This window comes from Amblyomma americanum, chromosome 10 (assembly GCF_052857255.1).
Source record: "Amblyomma americanum isolate KBUSLIRL-KWMA chromosome 10, ASM5285725v1, whole genome shotgun sequence".
Classification (NCBI taxonomy): domain Eukaryota; kingdom Metazoa; phylum Arthropoda; class Arachnida; order Ixodida; family Ixodidae; genus Amblyomma; species Amblyomma americanum.
Window position 1 is genome coordinate 2,859,414 of NC_135506.1, and position 27,076 is coordinate 2,886,489.

General features: G+C 45.9%; 1 protein-coding gene across 1 annotated transcript; it reads left to right on the top strand.

Moving 5' to 3' along the window:
• The first annotated feature begins 397 nt into the window (after positions 1 to 397).
• On the top strand, positions 398 to 27,076 carry RtcB (RtcB RNA ligase). Its single transcript, XM_077640760.1, has 11 exons — positions 398 to 548; positions 679 to 783; positions 1,220 to 1,366; positions 3,871 to 3,970; positions 13,705 to 13,861; positions 14,491 to 14,540; positions 16,577 to 16,683; positions 17,305 to 17,464; positions 24,099 to 24,274; positions 25,618 to 25,806; positions 26,560 to 27,076. Exons 2-11 carry the CDS (start codon positions 688 to 690, stop codon positions 26,896 to 26,898), a joined length of 1,521 nt encoding a protein of 506 aa, XP_077496886.1. The 5' UTR covers positions 398 to 548; positions 679 to 687; the 3' UTR covers positions 26,899 to 27,076.

Sequence of the window (27,076 nt, forward strand, 5' to 3'; positions counted from 1 at the left end):
GTGTACTGTGTGATGTTTAAAGATCCCGGGGTGGTCGAAATTGTTCTTGTTGCTTCTGCTTAGAACCATCCACTACGAAACCTCTTTCTCGCTTTCTTCTTTCATTCCCACTAGAGTCACTAAATAAAAATTTAGTTTTATTTTACTCTAATTTCCACCTTCTTCCATTCCCTTACGGCGCGGTTCGGGTGTCCACTGAGATGCGTGACAATTACTGCGCCACTTTCTTTCCTAAACAGAAAAAAAAAGCAGAAACAAAAATCCATTACCGTTTTGTGTTTTGCATTTGTTAAAACAGTGCCCTTAGTGGCGCTTGCTAACACCCCACGTCGAGTTTTAACGCTCATCATCATCATACTTTTCTTCAGACATATGTTGGTGGCTGCTTGCTATAGTTAGTCTATTGTTAGTGTCTGTCCGTGGCATGTTTGCACTTTTCCGGCAATGTATTTACGCGAAATAACAAGGAATCTACCGTGAGGTAACTTGCGGAGAGATTAGTAATTGCGAACCGTTGTTTGTGACGCCTCCGGCGTCGCGCTCTTTAGGTGAGCGGCCGAAAACTCGGCTCCCTGGCGGGGCACGGCCGGCAAGTCCGGAGTGTGGAGCATGTCCTGAGCCAGCGATTGCTTGGTCGCCACGTGTGAGCACAACACCTCGTAATTCTTCCTTTCTCAGGCCGTCGAGATGGGAGTTCGCAGCTACAACGAAGAACTCGGCTACCTCGAAAAAATGACGCCTGTTTCGTGGCGTATCAAGAAGGGATTCGTGCCAAATATGAAGGTAAGCATTGCTTCAGGGCCGGCACCCAAATGATTGCAACTGCAGATAGTGCGTTACATTGTTGAGCTGCGGTTATTTGTAGTCGCTCCAGGGGCTGGTTTTCCTGCAGTTTTCTGTTTGTTGTGTTGTTGCTGTTTCATACATTGCGCAGGTGGCGTGGCAAATGGCTTGACTCGTAGTAATGTAATGATTCAAAATTGTCGCTGCAAGTTTGCTGCGGTATTGTCGTAATGAGGTGGCTTGTGTCATGCAGGATGTGTTCGTTCAGGTGAGGTTCAGCGTTTAGTTGGAATCTGGACAGGCATGCAAATATTGATGCTCATTTCTCGCATCGGTAGTTGTGGTTGCCTGCTAATAAAATTGAATTAGTTATAATGGTGGCCATTGCTTAGCCATTCCGTGCTAGTCGTGCATGTTGTTTTTCCCGCCCTTTTAGGTGGAAGGAATTTTCTATGTGAACCAGCTCTTGGAGAAGTTAATGTTCGATGAGCTGCGGAACGCCTGTCGTCCTGGTAATGTTGGTGGCTTTTTGCCCGGCGTCAAGCAAATTGGGAATGTGGCCGCCTTACCTGGGATCGTCGGGGTGAGTAATCGTTGTCTACCGTTGCAGTGGCCGTCACAACTCGTGAATTCGAACTCCAGGTATTCGGGCGCAATGCTTTGTCCCAGTAATCAACAGCTAGATGCGAAGGGCTTCAGCTGAAGCACAAAACCAAGTGGAACAATAAAACATCCGGAGGGCACAATAACAACTCACTGTTTCATTCTTGTACAGTATAAATGCTAGGTGGCAAGCATAAAATAAAGCAAAAGGGCAAGCACAAAAATGCTGTGCTGATATTGCTGAATGTGTTCTCTGGTTGTAGGATTGTAGGACAGTTTTTTTCAACGATGACGAGATGGAAAGAACAAGATTACCGCCATAACTTAAGACTCATGCATTCTTATGCATCCACTGTTCCCTGTGTTAGCTGGTCAGTTAATGCTAACATAGTATCCTCTGAGCCGTTTCTCAGAAAAATTAATCTTGCTAGCAACCACCTTTAGACAGTACATAACTGAATACCTACGTTGTCGTATATCTCCGACAACATGACATACTTAGCCTTTTCAGGGTCACATTGAAATAAAAAAGGAAAGTTTACAGTAAAAATAGGCAACTGACTCTTCTACATCCTTCGTGGTTTGTGCATTAAACCATTTTCTTCAGTCCTTTGATAAATTTATGCTTCTGTTTTTTTGTTTTTCAGTGAAATTCTCAAAAAATAGTTTTACTTTTTTGTGCCGTTTTGCATAAGTAAGATGTTGGTCTTAGCTATGAAAAATACCGAAGTACCGTAGGATCATGCATCAGATTTATTTAGGAGACCGCAGTAAGGGTCTTGTGCCTGCATGATAAAACAGCTGAAGTTTGTTCAGCCACTGCAAGGAATGTTCTCGTCGGCACCTTGTTACAATCATAGAGCATCCATGCTTAAAGTGATACTGAGGACGAATAGAAGTTTGCTTGTATTGATTAGGTACAGTGTTCTAATCCCGAAGAGACCAGTCACACTGAAAACAGCTTTTGTAGGCTAGGAGTGACCAAAAATGAAATACAGGCATTGCAACCAGCAGCCAATTTCGTTAGTGAAATGCATGTGTTGACACAGATACTTGTGCGCGGGTCCCCTAGTCTCCGTTACACCATCATTCACTTCAGTACGGTGGCTGCTCGTCTTTTTCGGTATGGACATGACGAGTTTGAATAGACTAGTGGAAAGATTTTGAAATTCTATTTTCTTGCCAATAAATTAGTCTTCTGCAGCCAAACATCAACATAGCCAGAAACGGCCAGAGAACCGGTTTTTACTGATATTTAGATGGAGTTGTTGTCCTCAGTGTCTCTTTTAGGGTGGACGTTTGAAAGCCTTCGAAATGCATCTTGTTTGGCCTTAATTGAGCTCCAATCTCTTCACCCCTCCTTTCTATACTCCGTTTCATACATCAGGTGCAATGTTGTCAAAGCTAGCTATCTTGTTTGTGCTGCCTGCATCTGCAATCAAAAAGCAGTGCATACCTTGTGGTGTACGGAAAATAAATGCTTTGCCAGCAGGCTTATTGCATGATGCGTTTGCCCTCAGCTTGACTAAATTGCTGGCGATATTCTGTCGCTTTCTCGTGCTGATGTATCGTTCACACTTCGCCATTTGACAGCAAGAGCCAGCAGAATCCCTCGCTGCGGCAGATATTCTGCCGAAATACCCAGCGAAAAGTGCAATTGGTCCAAGACCAGTTTCTGCTGCCAGAAAAATTTCCACCTATTTCCATTGCCCAATAGGATGGCAAAAACGCTGTTGCATTCCTGTGGCGACATCCATAAATGGGCTGACCATAAATAGGGCACCGGCGGTTTGTTTCATCTCATCTTGCCTATAACGGAATGTATGAGCGATAAATTTCCTTGTTTTTTATTCAGAGTGACGATTCTGCTGCTTCTAGGCCTAAAAAAGTAGCTCGGTTTGCTGACAAAAATCTCTTAACATGAGATGGCGCCACTAGGCTGAGCGTAATGTAACAAATGGTGTAACATCCTGCAAAATGCCTACGTTTTGCATACATAAACATGCATAGGCTTATGGTATGTAGACAGCACCGATTTTTAGTCTGTATCGGGTGTGTGCGTGAGCACATGATGAGGTGTAGAGGAACACATCTAATGGTGAATTTCGCTCGCTCTCGCCACTGAATGCCCAAGTGTGAACGAGCGTTTGGACCCCTTGACCACAAAATAACTGCGGAGCAACACTCCTTCCTGTATTTTTCTCATCTAGACTACTTCCGTACCTTTCACAGCGTTGCACCTGACGTATGAAACAGAGTTTAGACCTGTCTGTAGTAGCACGACATAATGCTTGGATTATGCCACATTCAGGAAAGGCTGCTGGATGATTTCATTTTTTATTGGGCGAGGACGTAATGCAGAGCCAATGTGTGCTGACGACCCATTTGTATGACAGCAGCCTTCCGAAATTGAATGACAGTGCCTTCAGTTTTCACAAGTGCTTGACCTAGTGTGAATTCATTCCGTGCTTTCTTGTGCACCAGCACTCGATAGGGCTGCCTGACATTCACTCTGGCTATGGCTTTGCAATTGGCAACATGGCAGCATTCGACATGGACGACCCCAAGGCCATTGTCTCGCCAGGTAATCACTGCATTACTGTAAGTTGGTTCTTGTGGAAAGTGTTTTCATTCCCAGAACAACTTTCAGCATACATAAAATTGGTAGCAAAAGTTTACAAGATGTGTGTTCTTAGAAAAAAAATGATGGCTAATTTGTTTAGTTGGGCCAAATGCGAATTATGTGCACTAGCAGTTCAGTTTTCACTTGGGTTCCAGTGTTCAGATCTGGTGTTCACGGATGGCAGTTTTTCAGATAGTGATAATGGGTGGATAATGGGCGCATATATGCGGAATTGTTCATTCTCTACATTCAAAAACCCCTGGGAGTCTTCCTACCACTCCTGGAGCACTGGTGCAGCACTCAAGCGATGCGCCACCGCCCTTCCATGGCAGGTGCTGCCATCGATAGGGACTTGGGTTGGGTTGTGATCCAGGTTGCTCTTCTCAAGTAGCCTCTCACGATTAATTGAGCTGCTGCCGCCGCCTGACAATGTGGGCAGGTAAACAGTCTGCCACAAAATCTGCTTCAAACAAACAGACAGACAAACAAACGACTAAATGGCCACCATAAGTGCTAGTGCACTAAAAGTGTATTGTGGTGCAGCCTCACGCTTGTTGCTGTTACAGGAAGGTGGAGCATGCATGTGCCCCCATACCTTCATGCATTTCAGGTGACTGGCTTGCGTTGTGGTAAAACAATATTTTTTCCGCAAATTTGCATTAGGGTAACCTTTGCTGCCGAAAAGTACATTGGAGCACCTTGTTTCGAAGTGATAGGGGAGAAACTTTTGCCAATCTCTTTGGGTTCAGTGACGAGTTCTTTCCTACACTTCCATAATACTTTCCGCAGCAGCCATGCCAGGTGAAAATTTCTAACTGGTTTCCAACTGGTTCCAGTCCATCCGGTTTAAGGAACTGGTTTACAGTTGCAACTGGGACCAGTTGCATCTGAGACCAGTTGCATCTGGAACCAGTTGCAATCCCAGATGCAACGGGGGCCTACTGCGTCCCAGTCACAACACATCTCTACGGGAGCACCGGGACGTCCAAGCACTCTAGTTAGTTCAAATACATTTCAGTAAGCAAGTATACATGGCCTTCAGGGGAGCCCAAAACACCGAAGATGAGGTTTGAGTGCGTCAGTGTTTTATTGCCCTTTGCGCCTTCACTGAATCTTGAATCTTCTCGCTGTGCACGTTCGTCATGTTTTAGACAGCTGCCGTGGTATCAGTACTCTCCTGCTGAGCCCACTAGGTCAGGGTTGCTGCAAAACAAAACATAATTGTTCATTTTTATAGGGGACAAACAAGAGAATAGCACACAGCAACCACAAACAAGCCCAGTAATTTACGCTGTCTTTACCGACGCAAGTCTATGAGGCATCCAGGGAAGCTCTCAGCAGCACTAAAACGCAGTCGTGCTGAGCGGAATTTGCTTCCACATGCACTTCGGCACACGATCCGAACGCATGCCCACTTCTCATATGGTAGAGGTCAGTTGCATACATCACCAGCCTTTGAATGCACAGCGAGTTTGGCAAAACAGCCAAACAAGTGAGCGTAAAAACATAACGTGCTGCTAAATTCGATAGAATTTTTTCATTACGAACGCAAAAATAGCATAAAATACACTTAAATGAGCAAACTGAGTACGCACTAGGAAACGGCAGGATTCCAGCGGGTGAAAACGACTTGTAGTCCTAATTTGTATTGACGGGTCTGCTTTGCTGAGTAGTAAAAGCAAGCAAACTGTCTTACTTCAGCCCCATCAAGGAAAGAAATGTTGGAACAATCTCGCCAACAATAGTACGCGAAAAATTAATTATATGTTGAGGTTCTTCAAACACAAAGTTCACGTGGAACACGACGAGAAATTGCACACGTCATACGCGCGACCATTGCTGCCATGGCTACTCTAGCACGAACGGTGTGTGTGTGAAACTGACGCTTGTTTTGTATCTGCAACTTTTTATACTTAGTACTCTGCTTGCTCTAGCATGAAAAATAAGTTAATATTTAAATTGTAACATATTACTTTTATCATAGCTGTAATCGCCGTGCATAGTTTGTGCTATTATTGATAAAATATGTTACGAACTTCAACGTGATGGCAATGTAGAGAATGACACCGGCACCCGGTTCGTCATAGTCACGGCATGTCACAGTAGTCACGGTCTCTGAAATGGAAGTTCGTTTGGGTGGTTGAGCAATTATAAATAAATGAATAATTGTAATGTTACCCTGCCCGAAATGCCTATGTCACAATGGGTTGGAGACAGAAAGAGAACGGGCTTAATAAAAAAAAATTAAGCTGTAAAGCGGGCATATGATATGTTCGCAGCAGCGTGCACGCTGTGATGCTGCTGTGAACAGTGCATGCTAACAGTGCACAGTTTTGAGGGAAGTGGTGTTACGGAGTGTGTCTACGGGCATTTTTGCATGCAGCGCACACACTACGATCGGATTGATGTTCGCCGATAAGCCAACTTCCACCTAATTTCACAGTATGTTCACTTCTGCACCTAATGACTGTACGATGTGCTGAGCAGCAGCAGCATTTATTTCTTTGTCGACGTCCTTCCAAGTGGTAAATAAACTTCTCATTTGGTTATTTAGTCTTTACCCACGCCAGTTCTGCCCAGGTGGCCCTCAAATGGGAATTTTTACATCCCACTTGACCCTCAAATGGAACCACTTACCGTAAAAACCGGACTATAGGTCGGACCGGAATATAGGTCGACCCCCTAACTAACCAATTCTAAAAATGAAAAAGATCTTTTTCAATGGGAAAAGTACCGAAAGACATCCTTACTTTGAAACAAATGCGACTCGAGAGGTTGCACAATGGTGACAGTATTTAATTTCATTTAAATGCTGCTTGTATGTACACCCGGCAAATTTTTTAACAATATCGCGCACCAATCGGCCCGCGTGTTTGTTTCTGGCACAGGCAAGTACGGCGCCGTAGAGCAAAGCCCTCCTCTTCATGAATCGCCGCAACCAGGATGGCGAGCCTTTGAATTGCGCCCTCGTGAGTCTAGAGGCACGCGCGATCTCTGCCGCTTTCACGCGGATGCATTCGGCAGTCACAGGCAGCGATCTTGCTCGCAGCGCAACGTTTCCTTCCTATTCTCGATACACTACGGTCTGCCCACGAAATGATGTTTTCTTCTGGTTGCTGCAAGTTGTAATACGCAGCTTCTGCCTCCGCCAGTACTGAATGCTCTTTTCGGATACTCCAAATTCGCGCTGTGCCGCCAGGTTCCCGTGAGCTTCCTCGTACTCAATCGTGTTTTTCTTGAAGGCGACGGTAAATTGCCGTTAGTTTCCGCTTTGCATCTACTGAAACTCAAAATGGCGGCACTGCTGCTGATGGCGATGGTGATGGAGGCAGCTGACTTCATCCACCCATTGTTGCAAGACTTCCGTATTTTTTCCGCCAATGACCGGTATATAAGACGGGGGTCGACTTATCACCATGGTTTTTTTGAAAAAAAGTTCGACCTATATTCCGGTTTTTACGGTACTTCCCAGTTGGTCCCCAGTTCCTACTGTTTGGCTTTCGACTGGGAATTGGATGTTTCCCAGTTGGTGGCGAACTTGACCATTTGCCTCCCACTTGGTCTCCAACTGGGACCAGTTGGGCTCCAACTGGGTTTCAAAGTGGAACCAGTTGGTGTTCAACTGTGACCAGTGTCCAACTGTGACCAGTTGCTCCCAGTTGAAGCCAGTTACTCCCAGTTGAATTCCCAGTTGAAAATTTTCACCTTGGCAGAGAGAACTCCTTTAGCTGGGCAGGATAGAGTAGCACAATACTACCGCATCTGGAAAGACTACCATTCCCATGCACTTGTTCCCGGAACCATTTAGGGCGCATGCACTTCTGAAAGAGTGCGAAACTGAATTTCATGTTACGGTCATGTCAAAACACAGCGGAGGAAGCAAGTATTCTGCACTGCAAAGAAGCAGCAGCGGTTGAAGGTCAACAGCGGTCTTTCGTTACATTTTTCATTGCATACGTGATGTAGCTTTCGCACATAAGAACACTTAAACATAGCGTATTTACTCGAATGTAACGAGACTACGAATGTAACGCGAGGGGTGACTTTACATGCTGCCCAGTGGGAAAAAATAAAACCACGAATGTAACGCGAGGCTTAAGGACGCAAAACAAAGTACCTTTAATAGACATCGTGGCCAACATGTTTATTCATCTTCCCCGCTTTCGGAGTCTTTTTCACTATTGAAGTCGCCCGGTAACTTCTGTCATATCGATGTTTGCCGCAGAGAGAATCCATTCCGCTTTATGAACGTTTGGGCCCACCCACGAGATGCTCAGAACTTCCCATTTCCCGAGGAACTTTCCAACGGATCAGCTCGACACTGACCTCCATGAGACTGTTGCGCTGCTCGATAATCCACTTTTCCGCCGCTTTTTTCTCCAGCTCGACGTGATGGCCGTGGCGAAGCCCACGAAATTCTTTGCGATCGGGCTCACTTTTTAAAAGCCCCTTCCGCTGCAGCCACCATCCGCGGATGGTTGACTCGTTGAGGTCAAGTCTTCGAGCTGCTGCAGAATTCCCGACCTCTTCAGCTAACAGGATCGTTTTTCTCTTAAAACGAGCGTCGCTACAAGAACACGACGCGACGACGCTTTCCGCGCAAGGCCGCAACGAACACAAAAAAATGACAGAGAATAACACACCAACGCTGTGACTTTGGATGGATGAGAATTTGACTTCCGTGGTACCCATGTTGCCAGTATAAGATCACAAAACTGCGGAAACCGAAACCAAGCTGATTGCTTTGAAATGGCTGCACCGCAGCACTGCTCTAGGCAATTGAAGTGCGGTATTCGATTATAACGCGTGGGTAGACTTTAAGGGGGAAAGATCCTGGAAAAAACTCGCGTTACATTCGAGTAAATACGGTATAAGAATACCGTTGTTTATTACCCAAATCTTTCTGACAAGTGTAAAATCATGCAAGTCAAACAGCAGTAAAACTGGGGAAGGGAAGTGCAGTGTCTGGAATTCTGAGCCTTAAAGGGACACTGAGGGCAATGCTATAAAATTTTTTTTGTTAGTAAAATCTGATAGTTTGGCATTTTGTGGCTTTGTTGCCGCTTGTCCGGCAGCAAAAGGTGCATTTATTGCTGAGAGATTTGGATTCGAAATTGAATAACTTTTTCCCACTGCTGTGATTCAAACTCGGGACTCTCCTATGACGAAATAGGAGAACAGTGATGAAAAGTGGCATAAATGGAAACGAGGGCTCCATGATTGCTGCTGGCGAGCGCTGCGCTCCCACATAGCAGCAGCCGAGATGTAAACCACTGCCGGCCAGACGTCAAAGGCATTTATCAGCCATCGTCACTTCGTTTACGTTTGCACCAACGTTATAATGGATCCCAACTCTGACAACGAAGTTCTTGGAAACTGCGGCCTGCATTCAGTGACCTCAACCCCACACAGCGTGCGATGCTTTTGAGGGCTGAGGTGGCGGGCCTGGCAAGAAAGTCCTAGCACCGAGGAGTCGGCATTGGTGCTGTTATTGCTGAGCCGCCATCACGACTGGTGTGTAGCATCTGCTACGTGCGGCCATATTTAAATTCTGTAACAATAGTCCTCATAGGGCTGGTTATGCAGCCCAGCGTCTTGGTACGCTGATGATGTGAACACGCTGAGCCGTGCATTTGCTAACATGGAGGCGCGTTGAACATTGGCTATACACAGTTCTTTTTCCTTGTCGCAGTTGCGTATCACTGCACAAACTTTGTCCGAGGAGCACTTAAGCACTTGGAGGTCCTCTGCTGCTCTGCCCTTGTAAATCGAGGCGCATAACGAAACCATGTGGGCACGCGGAACGCCTAGCCGCGGAGCATTTCAAAGCATACCAAAACTCAGCTTGCCGCCTGTTGCACTGCCAATTGCTGGTTTTGTTTGACTTCCAACATTCAGGTTGCCTTTTTTCAGTCTTTCTCGTGTGATAAAAGTGCACTAGTGGTTTCAGAACAAAACTTATATTCTTCAATATCGATCAAACATAATCTTCATGCAGCTTTGTCAGCCTCAGAGATCTCCTATTTCATCATCATGCTTGTACTTAAGAGATTGGCCTGTGATACCTGTATTTTAGTTCTTGCTCTTTTCTACCTTACAAGAACACTTACGAGATTGGCCTGTGGTAGGGGTACCTGTATTTTAGTTCTTGCTCTTTTCTACCTTACAAGAACATTGTTTTCGAGAAAGAGTGGTGCTTTGTGTTTAGGAGCTGCTATTCTATTGATACAAGCCAACTTCAAATTCTCCTCAGTGTCAGTTGTTGTGCACTCTTTATATCACCTGGAACTGTGGTGGCAATCTTCAGCATTACTGTCCGGTCTTCACTGCATGCTGTTGCAGTGTGAGTTGTACTGGGCATGACGGTTTGCTTGCTCGATTCTTGTGGGCCAGGCTGCTGGATGATTAACACTCTTTGGGCAAGGACGTAATGCAGAGCCAATACGTGCTGACAACCCATCTTATGACAGCAGCCTTCCCAAATTTGTTGTGCTTCACTGAGACTTGCCTTCTGAAACAGTTTTCCACATAGCGTTACTTAACATGTTCTCTGTGCGGCCATGAATACGGGGTGCCACTATGAAGCTGTTGGACATAGTATTTCATAGTGAGGTCCTCCTCCTTAGTCCTCGTAATAAATTCTGACCTGTCTTCATTATGTGACCCATTATTCGAGGCCACACAGCATGGATAAATGACGTGACATGCCGGTTAGCCACGATGCTGTGAACATGTTAAGCACATGCCTGCATCACACAAGGCAGACAAGAGCTGCGTGGGCATGAGAATATGCTGTTAGCCTATACCGTATTTACTCGCACAATGATCGCACTCGCGTAATGATTGCATCCCTGAATTTTGTCCTCAATGTTCTTTTTACTCCCCGCCTAATGATCACACACCGAACTTGCCGCGCTACGTTCGGCTTGCTCTGTCAGCCGCCATTTTTGTTTTGTTGTCCCGCACTGCTACAGTGGCAGCCGCCTGTTGGTTTACCTGCAGTCATCCCGCAGCAAAGGCCCATAATTCCCAGAATTCTTGACAAAAATAATATAAAAACTCTCATGGAAATGGGAGTTCCTTTCCTTCCTCCATGCTCTATGAAAACTCGTGTTCGCCATTCTGAGTCTGGGGAGTGCTTTGTGATCGTGTGTGTGTATGTGTCGGCGCCATTTCACCATGGGGTGGTATGCAAGTTTCATGGCCGCGTTCAAGCTCAAGGCTATTGATTATGCGCTGGAGCAATTCCAATCGTGCTGCCGCCAGACATTTCGGCATTGACAAAATTCAAATATGGTATTGGAAAAAGCAGCATGAGAAGCTGATGGCTATGAACAAGACTCGCCGGGCTTTGTGCGGACCCAGAACGGGCAAGTTTCCTCACGTTGAAGAGGCGGTCCTTCAATACGTGAGGGACCTGTGCAAAGATGGTTGTGCAGTATCATTAGAAATGATTGAAACACAGGCACGCACAGCTGCCAGAAAGCTGGGAATTGCCGCAAAGGACTTGCGCGCTAGCTCCGGTTGGACTACCCGCTGCAAGCGACGAAATGGACTTTCCCTGAGGCAGCGGACGCTGTTGTGCCAGCAGCTCCCATACACGTATGAAAGGAAGGTAATAGACTTTCACCGTATTGTCACCAGGATCCACGAAAAGAGCAGCTACGTCTTGTCGCAAATAGGGAACGCCGACCAAACTCCGCTAACCTTCGACATGCCCCGAAACACGACAGTCAACGAGAAGGGCGCTCGGAGTGTCCTCGTGAAGACGTCGGGTGCAGAAAACCAGCGATACCCTGTTATGCTTCCTGTGACAGCTGATGGGCGGAAGCTGCCACGATATGTTATATTTAAACGGAAGACTGTTCCGAAGGGGAACTTTCCCCATGGCATCCATGTCCGTGCTCAAACTAAAGGCTGGATGACTGCTGAACTGATGGTTGACTGGATAAAGACTGTTTGGGGACGAAGACCAGGGACGTTTATGATTCCCTCGCTTCTTGTTCTGGTCAGTTTCAGAGGCCATCCTGTGGATAGCGTATGTGCTAAGCTTAAGGAGCACCGGCATTGCAGTGATCCCAGGAGGTCTAACGTCGTTGCTGCAGTCTCTCGACATGTCACTGAACAAACCGTTCAGGGACAATGTTCGAAGGCTTTACGCAGAGTGGATGGTGGCGGGCAAACATGATTTGACGCCGAGCGGCAAAATCAGAAGACCGTCCATGGAGGTGCTTTGCTCGTGGATTGTCGAAATATGGAGCGGTATCCCCGACCAGGTAGTGGCCAAGAGTTTTAAGAAAACTGGCATATCCAACGCTCTGGATCAAACAGAAGACGACTTTCTTTGGTACCACGAAGATGCCCCCAGCGATGACACTGCCATTTCTGACAACGAATCGTGCAGCAACGACAGTGAGGATTCGGACTCGGAATAAATTTTTGAATAAGAAAAAATACAAGGGCAATATGTAGTTCATGTGATGCCTGTGCAGTGTGTGCATTTATTCCAAAGGTAAGCCTTACTCAGCTTCTGTTTTGGTTATGATAGCGATAGCTATTGTAAGAAGTCTGACCTGCGACTTGTTTGTATTTTCGATGCTCAAAAATTTTTTTGTGGAAAATTAACTCGGCATAATGATCGCACCCCTAAATTTACGTCAATTTTTTTAGAAAAAAAAAGTGTGGTCATTACGTGAGTAAATACAGTAGTTTGAGCTAGTTCCCTTATTAATCATTTTTGCACAAACAATGAAAAACAGCTTTAAGTACTCAGCACTTATAGACTGGGTGCACTTTGACATAGTGTTTGTGGGCACACATTTAAATTGTGGCAACTGCAGTTTGTGTCTTTTTTATTTTTCTGAGATGGTGTAGTTCTTTTTGTCACCAAGTTTTCAGTACACGTGTTGAGAATTAAGTTTTGGAATTCGGTGTCAGATAACTCGGTTTTGTTAGAACAAGTTAATAGTAAGTGGTCTCCAGTATAAATTCGTAAAGGTTTCTCGACTTGGAAATATACCATGTTTTGCTGGAATAAAAGAAGGCTTGGCTATAAAAACACTGGAACCAGCAGAATGCTGAAATTATGATGCGCAACTGCTTACTGAAAGCAGTGACATTAAACTTGAAAGTTCAGGGCTGCCGTGGTGGCTGAGTGATTATGGCGCTCGACTGCTGGCCTGAAAGTCGCGGGTTCGATCCCGGCTGCGGCGGTCGAATTTCGATGGAGGCGAAATTGTAGAGGCCCGTGTACTGTGCGATGTCAGTGCACGTTAAAGAACCCCAGTTCCTCATAGCCTGAGTCGCTTTGGGACGTTAAACCCCCCTAAAACCGAAACTTAAAAGTTCGAAGTAGCCTTAAAAAAAGTAACTACTTTTCAATATTTGTATTAATTGGCAGCTGGTGCATGCATGTGCTAACCAGCAACTGCAGTGCTAATGTTATATAACCTCTTGATAGCATTCAAGTTTTCCAGAAAGAAGTAGCACAGCTCTTTCATTAACCATGATTGGTGATCAGAAAGCCTTTGGCTTGATTGCCACTTGAGACTGCTCTTGTGACAGATATTACTTTGCTTAACCATGGCTAAAAAAAGTTTGCTGGAGTGCATCATTTGTTGCGGCAGTGCAAAACGTTCATGCATTTTGCATTTAGTTTATAGATACATCTGAGCGTAGATTTTCGTGGTGCACAGGTGGTGTGGGCTTCGACATCAACTGTGGCGTTCGTCTCTTGCGAACCAACCTGATGGAGAAGGACGTGTTGCCTATCAAGGAACAGCTGGCCCAGAGCATGTTTGACCACATTCCTGTAGGCGTTGGCTCCAAGGGCATCATTCCCATGAATGCCAGGTGTGCTGTGCTTTCTTCTTAACCAGGTTGCAAAAAGTACACATATTTTGGCATGGGTGCTCCAAAGTAGGCATTCAGTTTGACTTTTTACCTACTAGAGATTTAAATTTGTCTTGTTTCATGTTGTGCTTTTTGCAATTGCAAGCTTTAAGAGTTAGGTGTGCTTCCAAACTGGGTTGACAGGTTTCCCGACACAATGTATTTCAAAGAAAACATGAAAATGGGGTGTAAGAATGGCTGGTCGTTCGTATAGGACATGTGTTAGTAATGGTGATTCATGTTAAAAAGGTGTAGAAGGTTCTAGTGCTAATTCGCATCTGTATCTTTGTTCTAGTCTTCCATTTTTTTTGTGTTTTGTCTGATATTGAGGATTTTCAGTGTCGCGTGCCTTGCACATTTCTGTACAGACATTTTTGACAGCCATTTAGTGTACTTTGCCATGGCCATCAAACCATTAGGTTGTGGCTTTCATTTGGCTGCTGGATGATTTGAAAAACCTTGGGCTTGGACGTAATTCATAACGTCCTTTGCTGACAACTCATTATATGACAGCAGCACTTTGTTTAATGTTAAGTACCATCAGTTTAAAACGTGTGCTTATTTCATATCGTCATCAAATTCTGTTCCAGAGACCTGGAGGAAGCCTTGGAAATGGGCATGGACTGGTCGTTACGGGAAGGTAAGTGCAGTTCTGTTTTGCAGTGTGGAGTCCTGAGGTAATAAAAAGTGCAATGAGCATTTTAGAACTCATGGTTGTGCTGACGTTGCCATCATCGCTAGTATGCCTTGCTATGCTGTGACCATACATGGCAGAAATGTGGCCAAGTCTTGTGTTGGTGCACTTAGCCAGCCTGACTTGCAGTAGACTCCTGAAGACAAATTCTTGGACAAAGAGAATAATGCAATAACTTTCGGTCGGTTTCCCATACACTCGCAGTGTACAAAAGAAATCAACTCCAGGTGAACTGTTTTGTTTGTGTTTTGGCTGTGACGAAGTTCCGTGGCGACGACGGAGTGTAAGGGTGCAAACAGAGGTGCTCGGTTCTTCTGTGGGCTTCCCATCTCGGTCTTCACGGCCATCGTTCCCTAAACAATGGAAATAAACAGAGGTGCTCGCTTCTTCTGTGGGCTCCCCATCTCGGTCTTCACGGCCATCGTTCCCTAAACAATGGAAATAAAACTCCATTCTTGCTTCTTGTGGTGCGCATAGAGCAGCACATTCGTGGCATGGCTTGCAGCCGCTTTACACAGTCTGGTATTGGTGACGCGTTGTGGTGGTCAAGAAAGCATGACTCTGTCTCAAATATGATATGGACGAACGGAATGTGGGAGGCGGTGAAGTTCATGATTTTTCAAACTGGTTTCTCAAAGTAAAGTGATATTTTTCAAAATTATGGATTTTTTCGAATGTTCAATTATTCGGACAATATTTCGAATCCCGCTGAACCTGAAAAATCGATCGGCGACTGTATTTGCTCGATTCTAACGCGTGCTCGATCATAACGTGCACCACCCTTTCAGGGTCATAAAAAAAAAACGTTCTATGACTTCGATTGTAACGCTCACAAGGTGTTGCTTCGATAAATAAATGAATCTTCTCACTTGGAACAACCAACCTTTTTTGCAACCGCCCTGTCAGGAAGCAAATCGTGCCACATCCTCAGCTGCCTTTCTGCCAGACACCTGTCTGCCTTCGAACTGAAAATCGACTCCTTTCCCAAAATTCATAATCAAGCACCTGCTGGCTTCGTCCACGTTACTGCAACGCCAGCTGCATCTGCCCATCAGGCAAAAAAAAACAAACTCACAGGACTGTTACAACTATGTAACGTGAGATTCATCGGTAGCTGTTTAGGCGCTTAGGCATGTGACCACTATTGCATTGGTCACGTGATGCACCCCTGCACTGGCTGGCAGGACTACCCAAACAGGACCACCCATAGGCTTATGTGACCCAGGTTGACCGGTCACGCCGACAGCGAGGAGAAAGCCAGGGACAGGTGCCTAACAGCTATTGCTGCAATAAGTTCCAGGAACACCAAACACACATCAGGCCGCCCTATTTCCACTTGCCTCCTTACACTAGATCACCTTATTTTAAAGTGTTTTTGCTTTTCTTAGCTTGTGTCTCTGCGCCCTTTTTGGCATCTGCAGTGTAGACCTTGGGAGGGTGCCAAGATGACACGTTCTGATAACATCATGGCTCTGGTGGCATGCTCTGCGAACTTGGCAGATCGCCAAGGCACTGTGCGCCCGAACGGCAGCGGTGGCAACAGTAGCATGCTCAGCGTGGGGCTGTCAGACTGCGCCAGCCTTTGTGCACGAGGTTGGCTTTTTTTTTCTTACCCTGACGTTGTCGTGAGCTCTGCGCGTCTTGACACATATCCATGTTGGCTAAAGTCCAGATCGGTGCCTTGCTGACAGGACACTTCAGATGCTCGCAAGGTCTTATCGGTATCTGGGACTTTGTTAGGCTAGGTAGGCTATATCGATAATATCTGTGTGCAAGAAGTAGCAAGTTGCCAGTTTTGTAGTGCCGATGACAATATGGTGTTGTTGGCATAGTTTAATTGTCATGCTCTGTTCTAACGCGCATGTCATTTTTCGACAATTTTTTCCAGAAAATCAGGCGCGTGTTAGAATTGAGGAAATACGGTATGCAGGCTGCTGTGATTGGATAGATTACAAGCAGCCGTGTTGGTGGTCTGCTCCCAGGCTATGCGTGGGCTGAGGACAAGGAGCACTGTGAAGAGTACGGGCGAATGCTGAACGCTGACCCTGCCAAGGTTTCCATGAAGGCCAAGAAGAGGGGTCTGCCTCAGGTGGGCGAAAGCACTGCTTGCTGTTGCGAGTTGCCATAGCTCTCTTTGAATGCTGGATGATTTCAAACATGGTTGGGCTTGGACGCAATGCAGAGGAACCTCCGTTGACAACCCTGTGTTGGGTCACACAGGCTTGCCTGCTAGTAGTTGGTTGGTACTTGTTTAGTACAAAAATTAGTGTGTGTGCTAGGTATGCCTTCTTTTGCTGTTGCACTTATTTTCTGCTTGTTTTGCACGTTCCTGCAGCTGGTGTTTACGGTCAGCTTTCAGAAAATTGTTGGCTTAAATGTACGACTTGTGTTGCTGCATTTGTTGCATTAATGAAGGACCCTGTTGCAGAGTGTGCACCTGCTTAAGCAAGTTCTTTTTTCCTGCTGCGCATTGGCTCTCTGTACGTAACCTCGCAGGCAGAAACCTATGATTTCGTGTAAATGTGTACTAGTCCCTGGAATTAGAGATCAGTTGTTACATAGCTAAATCATGTCTCTGTTTCTTGGTTCTTGTTAGATGAGTGCAAGGGACATCTCTTCCAGTCCCTCACAACTGTGGCTTCATCGTTGGGGGTTGGTTTTTAACCTGGGTCACACTTGGGGCTGCCACTTCTCTCTCACTTCTGTGCAGCTGGGTACCCTGGGCGCCGGCAACCACTACGCCGAAATCCAAGTGGTAGACGAGATCTACGACAAGAACAACGCTGCTAAGATGGGCATCGAGCGCTGCGGTCAAGTTTGCGTCATGATTCACAGTGGCAGCAGGGGCTTCGGACACCAAGTTGCCACAGGTGCGATCATATGTTCTTTGGGTTGAAGTTTGCTTTGCTGAATTTATGAACTCTCTCTAGTGCTGTTCTGCCCCATAACAGAAAGTAAAGCAAACTGTGTGACAAAGATTTGTAAGGGTGCTACTGTCGAACATGGGATATTTTGAAATATTGGTCATTTCGACGAACACACAAGATTATCGCCTTGAAAGTCGTGTAAAAGTATAGGAAAGTCTCAGAATATATCTAACTTGAATTTTGCTGGTCGTTCAATATATGAAATGCTGTGCCATACCCCTGCAAGTGGTGGTTTCCGTAGCGGCACTCTTCGATTGCTTCCTGCGCGTGGAGACAGGTCAGTGGCGTGGCCTTGGGCACGTGCTTGCAGCACTAGTGATCTGAAATCGCATGTGTGGGCCATGCGATTTCTGTGTGCTCGAGGGCGGCTTACAAGGGTGGAAGTGCAGGCTAGTTGGTGGTTTATGCTTCTTAAAACAACGCAAAAGACACGGACGCAGACTGAGGAGACACAGTCAGACCTTTGCTCTTGTGTACTAATTTTCCCACTATACATTGCTATCATGCAGTGAAGCCAACCTAAATAAAACCCCGGCATGGGCAGTATCAAAGATAGTTTGATACATGTACTGCAAGTGTGCCGCAGATTCCGAGGCTGCTGCGAGTCAGACTTTAAGCCAGCGGCACTCACTCAGGTGGTAGCACAGTGAAATGAAAAAAGGAGGATGGAGTACAATTAGAAAGAGATGATGCAAGTGCTGTTTGCACCATCAGTCTTCATTCTTCCTGCATTGATTGTTTGGCAGATAGACGGCACATACCTTGCGCTTCTGCACATTTGGTGACCTAAGAAATAAGGAGACAGGCTTGCCGCTGTGGTAGAAGCAACAGTCGTTTGCCCCTATTTCAAACTGCGGTCATAGCCAACAGAGATGGATGACTTTCACAGTTCTGCTCAGGTTTTACAGAATGTTTGTTTACATTGTCAGGTCGTGCACTCTTCTACACGCAGATCAATGGGGTCATCAGCGCTGACAGCGTCAAATGCATCAGCTGACGTGTTCCTTTCTTTTGGAGAAGCAAGTGCTACAACGTGCCATAGTTCTCAAGGGGCATTCTTAAAAATCGAGCTTCTTAACTATACCGCCAGGATCCTCAAGTCGTGTCTATGTGCTTCTCTTATCTGTTTATAAAAGGCACCTTCATGAAAACTTCAGAGGACACTTAAGCTCTACCTTAAAGGACTATAGACACCTAGTTTTATTCCGTGTTTTCTTTTTTTCAAATCTTGCGTTAGACACTAGAATACAGGGATCACCACGTGGGTTTTTGCCTATGACTGCTAAATAATTTATAATTGAATTGCCTCTTCCTTGTTGTTTTGGTTTCATCAACTGAACGATGACTGCGACGTGTAGTAGTCTCGTGACACACGAAAAACTGCAATATAAACACTGATACATAGTTTTAACTCACTATATCACTTAAACCAGCCTGCTTCAATAGCTACCATATTTACACGATTGTAAGTCTACCTATTTTTCAAAATTTGAAAATCTGAAGTGGGGGGGGGGTCGACTTAAAATCGAAACCAAAGCATCTCACCATAAACAAAGGCGAGACAGCGTGGTTGCATTTTTGCTGCACGGCTCTATCGCATCGCTTTTGGCGCTGGCCCTGAGTAACTGCTATGTCAGCGTGCAGAACTGGCATCCCCACCCCGCGTGAAGCGGCCGATATTGGCTGTCAATAAGCAGCAAAACGGCACCGGCCCTCTCCCCACACGTGGCCGCAGATTGCGTCTCCTGATTAGCGGCGGTGGCCCGATAACGCATTCGCTTTCTAGTCTTTCTTTTTACTTTCAACCGCGCACTCGGCGCTGAAGGGAGCGTTCATAGTTGATAGAAGGGCCGCTGTTCCAATCGCGGCGGCACCCCCACTCGGAACCGCAGCGGAGCCGGGGAGTGCCGGTAGCCGAAGCCACTCACGCGTAGTTTCTCTTTGGTGCTGATGCATTTGACTACTGCCAGCCGCGTTTCATAAGTTTTTAATGTAGTGCTTCGTCATTTGTGCTTCGGGTTCGGTAAGCGACCGGCGCTTGGTCACAGCTACATTCAAGATGGCTGTCATTTTTTACACCGAAGAAACGGAACTGCGCGTTGGTTCGCAAGTTCGACATTCGCAACGGGTGATACAGGTGTGGCAGCTGCAGCGAGGCAAAATTTTCAGCTGTTCCACGCGATGTCGTGATGCGGCTGTTTGCAAATTATGGGATGTCGCTGCACGGCTATGTTAGAACGACGAGTTGTGGGACCGCAGCAGCGATCACGACGGCAGCGCAAGTGTGGACAAGTAGTCCAGTGACTAATACATTTTCCTTTTGGAATGTGCCCACGGGTGCTCCCGCGCGCGGCAGCCGCGGCTGGCGATAAGCGGAGATCGCAGGATAGTGCTATCGCGTTCTATTATTAAAGGCCAAGCGTAAACGACCCCCAATTTTTTTATTCAGAAATGTGATGTGGGGGTCGACTTACATAGAGTCGACTTACAATCGTGTAAATACGGTAGAATTGCACCAGATGACGTACCAACAGTTACATTCCAGTTTTTTATGCCTCATGTGACCTAAATGTCAACTACATGTCACAGTCACCTTTCAGTTGATGAAACCGAAACAGTGTCAAGAAGATATTCACTTTGAAATTATTTAGCGGTCGTAGGCAAATACCATGGGGTGCTCCATGTGTATAAACGTCTAGCGCGTCGTTTGATAACAGAAAACGCAAGCAAAAAATTGGTGTCTCTAGCCCTATAAGGGTATGATGCAGTAACGTTAATGAGTTAATGCCCATGTATGCAGCATTGGTCATTCCCTATTCTACATTCATAGATCACTGGGAGTCATCATACCCCTCCTGGCGCAGTGGTTAAGCAATGTGCCACAGCCACCGGTGGGGCTTCTGAGAACCAGGTTGCTCTAACCGGTGACCTCTCATGACCAATCATTAATTTAATTGCCACCTGCCACGGTGTGCACTTTCCTCACAATCCGATGGGCAGGTCATGATCATGTCACAAGGTCACATGACTTGAGTGGCATGTGGGCCACCTGCTTTTTCGCTCACAACACAAACTGAATTTTCAGCAGAACGGGAACTTTAATGCTGTCGTGATAAAATACAGCACGACGACTGCTTTTTTTTTTCATTTCCTTGGCTTATCACATGGCTGCATCGTGGTGCTCTTTCAGACCGGTGGATTGAGCAAATGCTGTTACTTATTACTGTTAAATCTCGAAAAAAAATACATAGCTTTCAGTGGAGCAGAGATTGGGAAATGAAAAAATGCATTACTTCGTGAATTTTGTCAAATTGAGGTTTGCTATTTCGAGGTTTAGTTGTATCTGGGGTCGACTGTATATTTATATAAAGAAAAAAAGAGTGAAGAACTGACAGTTATGTCAGGCTTCCAAAGTAATCACTTAAAAATGGACAGTGCGGAGGTTGCTGCCTGTAGTAGTACTATCTATGTAGCTTTTATTCTGTTTGACAGGGGCATAAAAGAGAATATGCTTTGTGTTACTATGTCTCGCCCTGTCGTGTAGCGCATTCACCTTGTCTTGCTGCAAAATACATTGACTGCGCAGACATTCTGAATTTCAGTTGAATAGAACACGCACTGGTGGTGGCTGTCGTGGAGGTACCGGACCACATCTAAAAGGTTTTTGCTGCTGGATTATTTTAAACTCTTGGGCTTGGACGTAATGCAGAGAAACCTGTGTTGACAACCCACTAGTATGACAGCAGCTTAACCTTGCTGCCAACATCTGTGATCATGTCTGTGCAGGCAAGGTGTTGGATCCTTGGTGTAAGGAGGGGGGGGGGGGGGGGGATTTTCTCTGATAAAAACAACACATGCACTGCAGTACTGATCAGGTTCCTTGCAGAGGGGGAAGGTTCCTTCTTATCATGTGTCAGTGTCACCACACTAGTTCCTAGTTGCTTCACAGCTAGAGAATCTGCTACCTGTGGCATCACTGGGGATTACTTATAGAGTATTAAACCGTCAAGATACTTACAGCACATGTGGATCTGCGTTGTATGTGCTCCACATGGAGTTATAGGCAGTTTTCTCTTTGATAGCAGTAACTTGTGTGTAGGAGTAACCAGTATTGAAATATTCCAATAGCACTAATATGAAGAAAAAAACTTCTTCAGACATTGGAGTTGAATCCATCCCATAAAAAAAAGAAAAAAAGAAACTGCCGAATGTGCAGTGAAGCCTTCTGAAGAGGCTCCATCTGGGAGAACAATGCAGACATAAGCGAGAGGAACGCACATTGGCGCCGGAATGGCAAGGCTGCTTCTAAAAGGAAAAAGAAAACACCATTTAAAAGTGATGCACAGTTGGGTTTGGATGACTGGTGAATGTGCAGCTGATAGCCACGGTCTGGCAGCAAGGCTCGGAAAGCGAAACTATGGGGCCAAGCTATTTTTGGCCAAGCGACTGGGGCTCTCCTATCGTCGCAGTGCCTGCTGTATGCAAATGGCAGATGTGCATGGACTATAATGGAGGCAGGATTTTAGTGCAGTAGCACTACAAGGTGCATTTTCCAATTTCGGGCATCCTGCTTCATGGCAGGTGGCCCACGTGCCCATATGTTGTGGGCAGCCTGTCAGGTGCATACACCTGGCAAGCCTCCACCTGTCAGAAAGCCTAAATACCTTTATCCAAAGGTCTTTACGGTGAAAGCCTTCATGGTAAAGGCCTTTATGCAGAAGGCCTTTAGGTCAAATGCCTTTAGCACGTAAGGACCTTATGTGTGGTCAAATGCCTTTAGCACATAAGGACCTTATATGCCCACCATAACTAATGTTACTTCACAATATTCGGCACTTAACCATGCTAAATTGTCTGCTATTTGTGTGCGTGAAACCTCGACCTTTGGCCCCCTTTTTCGGGAGCCCCATGTGAAATTCTGTAAATGGGCATCTGCATATCACAGATGACCAAAATGGGAAGACCAAGCTCGCGCTGGAAGAGCTTTGAAGATGACCAGACGAGTGCAATGGTTGTGGGTGTTAAGCATGTAACATCATGGAAACATAAAACAAGAAACCGTGCAGTTTCATGTTTTGATTGTTCGAAATGGGTGGTCAGCTATCTTTTCATCTAGTGTGGTATGTCAGAAAGCCCACTTGCTTCGGAGTGCCGCATGGGGTCCAAGCCCAGCAGCATTCAAATTCTACTGGTCCACGTTCTGATAATTTGCTGAGGTATTATCGTTTGTCATGATCAGGGTTATGAAAGTTGGCGGTATTCATTTCAAATTGAAATAGCTGTCTATTTGCAGGAAGCAATACAGATGAATCCCTGTGGGTGGCATGAGGCTTTAGTCTTAAAAGCTTGACATAACCTTAACCTCCTTACAGTAGTTACAGCCTGTAGCAGCAGAAATACACTTTGAGATTCAAACACTGTACGTGGTTGCAATACGGCAAAAAATATTTCGCACATTTTTCAAGTACAACAAAAGGAATACAAGAAATTCGCGGTACAATATAGCGATACAACGCACACACTGGAAGAGTTTCCGACAATGCCATCAAGCAGAAGTGAGTCTTCTCTTGTGCTACAGTCTAAGCACGAGTAGCGTGAGAAGGAAAGAAAATATTAGGATGGCAATTACGAACTGCATGGTAGCAGTGTGTAAAATGTTTACTGTTACACGTAGTTTGTTCATGGTTCTAAATATATATTTGAGCAGAACAAGAATTCTTGAAATTTTTGTTTGAAGACTCTAAATGGTTGGCTGAAATCAACATCAGATTTGTATAGGTTGGGCAGTTTAGATAATAGTCTGTACCCTGTTTGCCATAGTTTGTTTCGAATATTCAGAAATTTTTGAATCTCCATTTTTTTAATCGAATAGTATGAGCCAAATAACAACCATATTCAGTTCAAAATAACAACCATATTCAGTTCATATTTGAAATTTCTAATATTTACGCAAGCCTTCTTATGTGCCATTTCAGGGCTGCTCTTCAGTTATTCCCAAATGTGAAGTATTTACTCATAAGTTTTTTATTCCCCTGGGTTCAAAACCTAAGGAAGAGAAAATGGGAGGCATCCCAAGCATTCAGAAGAACATTTGGCTTCTGCTATAGCACTCAGCAATGGGAGGAAAAATACAGGGCAGAGCATCTGTTCTGTAACTGTGTGACTTCGCCAATATTCCTGCCTTAGCAAGCTGTTTGCCGCGCACTTTCTTGCTCCATCACTGGAGCAGCTGACACCATTATCTGTGGAAGCTTCTTGGAACTGGATGTGCCTAGACTACTCATAGTCAAAGGAACTGCTTTTTTCGTCACCCTCCTATGTTGAAAAATCACATTTATGTTGTAGCAATGACTGTACTGTTACCAATGTGCTGTTTTGAGAGCAAACTAATAACTGCAACCAGGGTTATATTTTGTGCATAGGAAGAGAAGGCGTGTTTTGGCTCGTAGCATTAGCTCCATTACCAAGCAAATTTGTCTCCTAGTATAGAATGCAATCCACTGCTGCCTCAAGGAAGGCACACCTGTGAGTAGCTTTTGTTGAAGTGATCCGAGGCCTCTGCGTGATCTGTGTGCAGACGCGTTGGTGGCCATGGAGAAGGCGATGAAGCGGGACAAGATTGACGTCAACGACCGGCAGCTGGCTTGTGCTCTGATTCGCTCAGCTGAGGGACAGGACTACCTCAAGTCGATGGCGGCCGCGGCAAACTTTGCCTGGGTCAACCGCAGCAGCATGACATTCCTCAGCCGACAGGTGCGGTCGCAGTGGATTTTTAACCCCTTAGGGAGCTGTGCATATGGCTTTCTTTTTTCCCCCAGAGTGTTATACATATTGCAGTGATTTCTTTTTCGCAGGTGAATTTAGCACCCTTCATATTGAAGCAAAAGCTTCACTACGCTAGGCAAAGCCACTTCTCATGTGTTGCTAGATGTCCAGATCTGAGGGCTACTGTGCCCTAAAGTGTTCCTTTCCTCAAAACATGTGCTTTTGTGGGGTTGAGATCTGAGAGCTCCTTTGCCCTTTCCTTTCCTCAAAACACGTGCTTTTGCATTCCTCCAAGTAAGCAGACTTAAGTGCCCTCAGTTGTGTTTCGCCTCCATTGACCGGGTAGTCCAGCTCAGTAGACGAACGCCTTAACCACTGAGCCACCGCGGCAGGTACAGTCAGGACAGAATGAAACACGAACAGCGCCTGTCAGTGAAACAAAATATCTTACCTGTGTACTTTCAGCTGCAGTGCACATCTAGCCTGTATCGTATTTAAGTGCAAAAGGTCTACGGACACATATATTCATAAAAGGGCTAAAAAGGAATATCTAGCTGTAAAGTGGAAAAGTACGGTATATGCATGTTTGCGTTTCATTCCGGCCTGACTGTACCTATCCAGTGTGCGGAATGCACTCAACGTTAGATTGCAAGCCCCTTCCACCTGCCATGTTGGCAGGGTGAGCGCTGCCTGTCAAGTGTGCGAAATGCACTCAACGCTACAGGCGCCGAGCCGCGCCTAATTGCACGCTTGGATTCCTTGGAGTTCTTTCTGTGTTCCTCAGCTATCTAAATCTTTGCATGCCACAACTCCCACCCTTCCTTTAGCCGCTTTATTGGGCTAATCAAGCTGTGATTGCTCATAGCGGACTGTTTCACCTCACAGCCATTTATTACAAACTGAATGTGGGTACTGATTCGTGACGGTCTGTGCTTCTGCATGCATTTTCTTGCGTGCATCAGGCAGGAAGGGATTAATGCAAAAATGTGGGGGTTCCTCAGCACCGTCTAAAAGTTGTTGGGGTACGCTGAGACTGCAGATACAGTCGAGCCCACATATAATGGCCCCACTTAAGACGAACTTAAGTATATATGGTATATTATGCTACATAGGAAGAGAACGTGCATTTCAGCTGCGTAGCTTACACAAGTATATATGGTATATTACGCTACATTGGAAGAGAGCGTGCATTTGAGCTGCGTAGCTTTCGCTCCATTGCCAGAAAAAGTTGTCGAGGGAGTACTATAGCGTTTTATTGGGTATGCAAGCACTTGAGTGGGTGGTTGTGCCAGATGCTTCATCCTTCCTTTGGCCTCCCTCATCTGGTGCAGGCGTTTGCCAAGGCGTACAACACCACTCCGGACGACCTGGACATGCATGTCATCTACGACGTGTCGCACAACATTGCCAAGGTGGAGCAGCATGAGGTGGACGGCAAGATGCGCACCCTGCTCGTGCACCGCAAGGGCTCGACGCGGGCCTTCCCGCCCCACCACCCACTCATCCCCGTTGACTACCAGGTATTCTTTTTGGTGGACAGGGCAGTGTGGGATGTTCGTCTTTGTGTTGTTTCAAAGAGCAGGGGCCACTTTGTTGGTGGCCTCTAGGGAAGTACCAGAACTCTTGTAAGGTGTCTTGGCTGCTGGGTGATTTGAAACACTCTTGGGCTTGGACGTAATGCAGAGAAATCTGTGTTGACAACCCACTCATATGACAGCAGCGTAACCTCACTGCCAACATCTGTCCCTGCTGTGTGTTGATTTTGTTTGTGGTAGAGTAGCGCGATAGACGGGGAGCAAGAAAAAGGGTGAATATAGGATGTGTGCATGTCTATAGCAGGATACAACATAAGAAAAAAAGAGCAGTTAGTAACACTGCAGACCGCGGTGTCCTGTGCTATGAGCTGGATGTTTGATTTTTGCATGGCAATGCATGGTAATCACAAAGTTCATTCAGTAAAGGTAGCGCATTCCTGCAACAAAATTTTTTGCCTCGGTACCCTTTTTTTGCTTTGGCCGGTTATTCTGAATATTTTTCGTGGTCCCACAAATTAATGAGGTTTTACCGTATAGTGTAACTCTATGGGACATTTTCAACGTCCGCTATTTTGAGCGTATGAACCGAGAATGTATCGACGTTTTACAGTAGGTGATTAAGAGAGGCTTTTGTCCCACAGTCAATGTCTTTTATTCCTTTTGGTGATGGATGGTATATGGCTGAGAATATTTAAAAACGTGCTCTTGTCCTCAACCACTTTCCTTCCCCTAAAACAGCTGAGCGGCCAGCCTGTGCTGATTGGCGGCACAATGGGCACCTGCAGCTACGTCCTGACGGGCACCGAGCAGGGCATGGGCGAGACATTTGGCACCACCTGCCACGGCGCCGGCCGCGCACTCTCGCGGGCAAAGTCCCGGCGCAACCTGGACTACCAGGATGTGCTGGACAAGCTGAATGAGATGGGCATCTCGATCCGCGTCGCATCGCCTAAGCTGGTCATGGAGGAGGCACCCGAGTCATACAAAAATGTGACTGATGTTGTCAACACATGCCACGAGGCCGGCATCAGCAAAAAGTGCATCAAGCTCAGACCCATCGCTGTCATCAAGGGCTAGGCAGAGCTGCTGCTCTCTCCTCCGGCGTGGGAAAAGAGACTGTTCTGGAAGGGCAGCAGAGTGGATGACTTCCACCACTGGAATTATTACAAGAACAATTTGTGTGTGCGTGTGTGTTGTGTGCGTGTCGCTTTTTTCCCTTCCCTTTTTTTTTTATCGATCAGGGGCTGTACCATTG

Excerpts from the sequence above, each read along its gene's own strand:
- RtcB (XM_077640760.1), top strand. The coding sequence starts at position 688 with ATGGGAGTTCGCAGCTACAACGAAGAACTCGGCTACCTCGAAAAAATG. Across the intron at positions 16,684-17,304 it reads AGAAGAGGGGTCTGCCTCAG|CTGGGTACCCTGGGCGCCGG; the intron begins GTGGGCGAAAGC and ends ACTTCTGTGCAG. Across the intron at positions 17,465-24,098 it reads CGGACACCAAGTTGCCACAG|ACGCGTTGGTGGCCATGGAG; the intron begins GTGCGATCATAT and ends ATCTGTGTGCAG.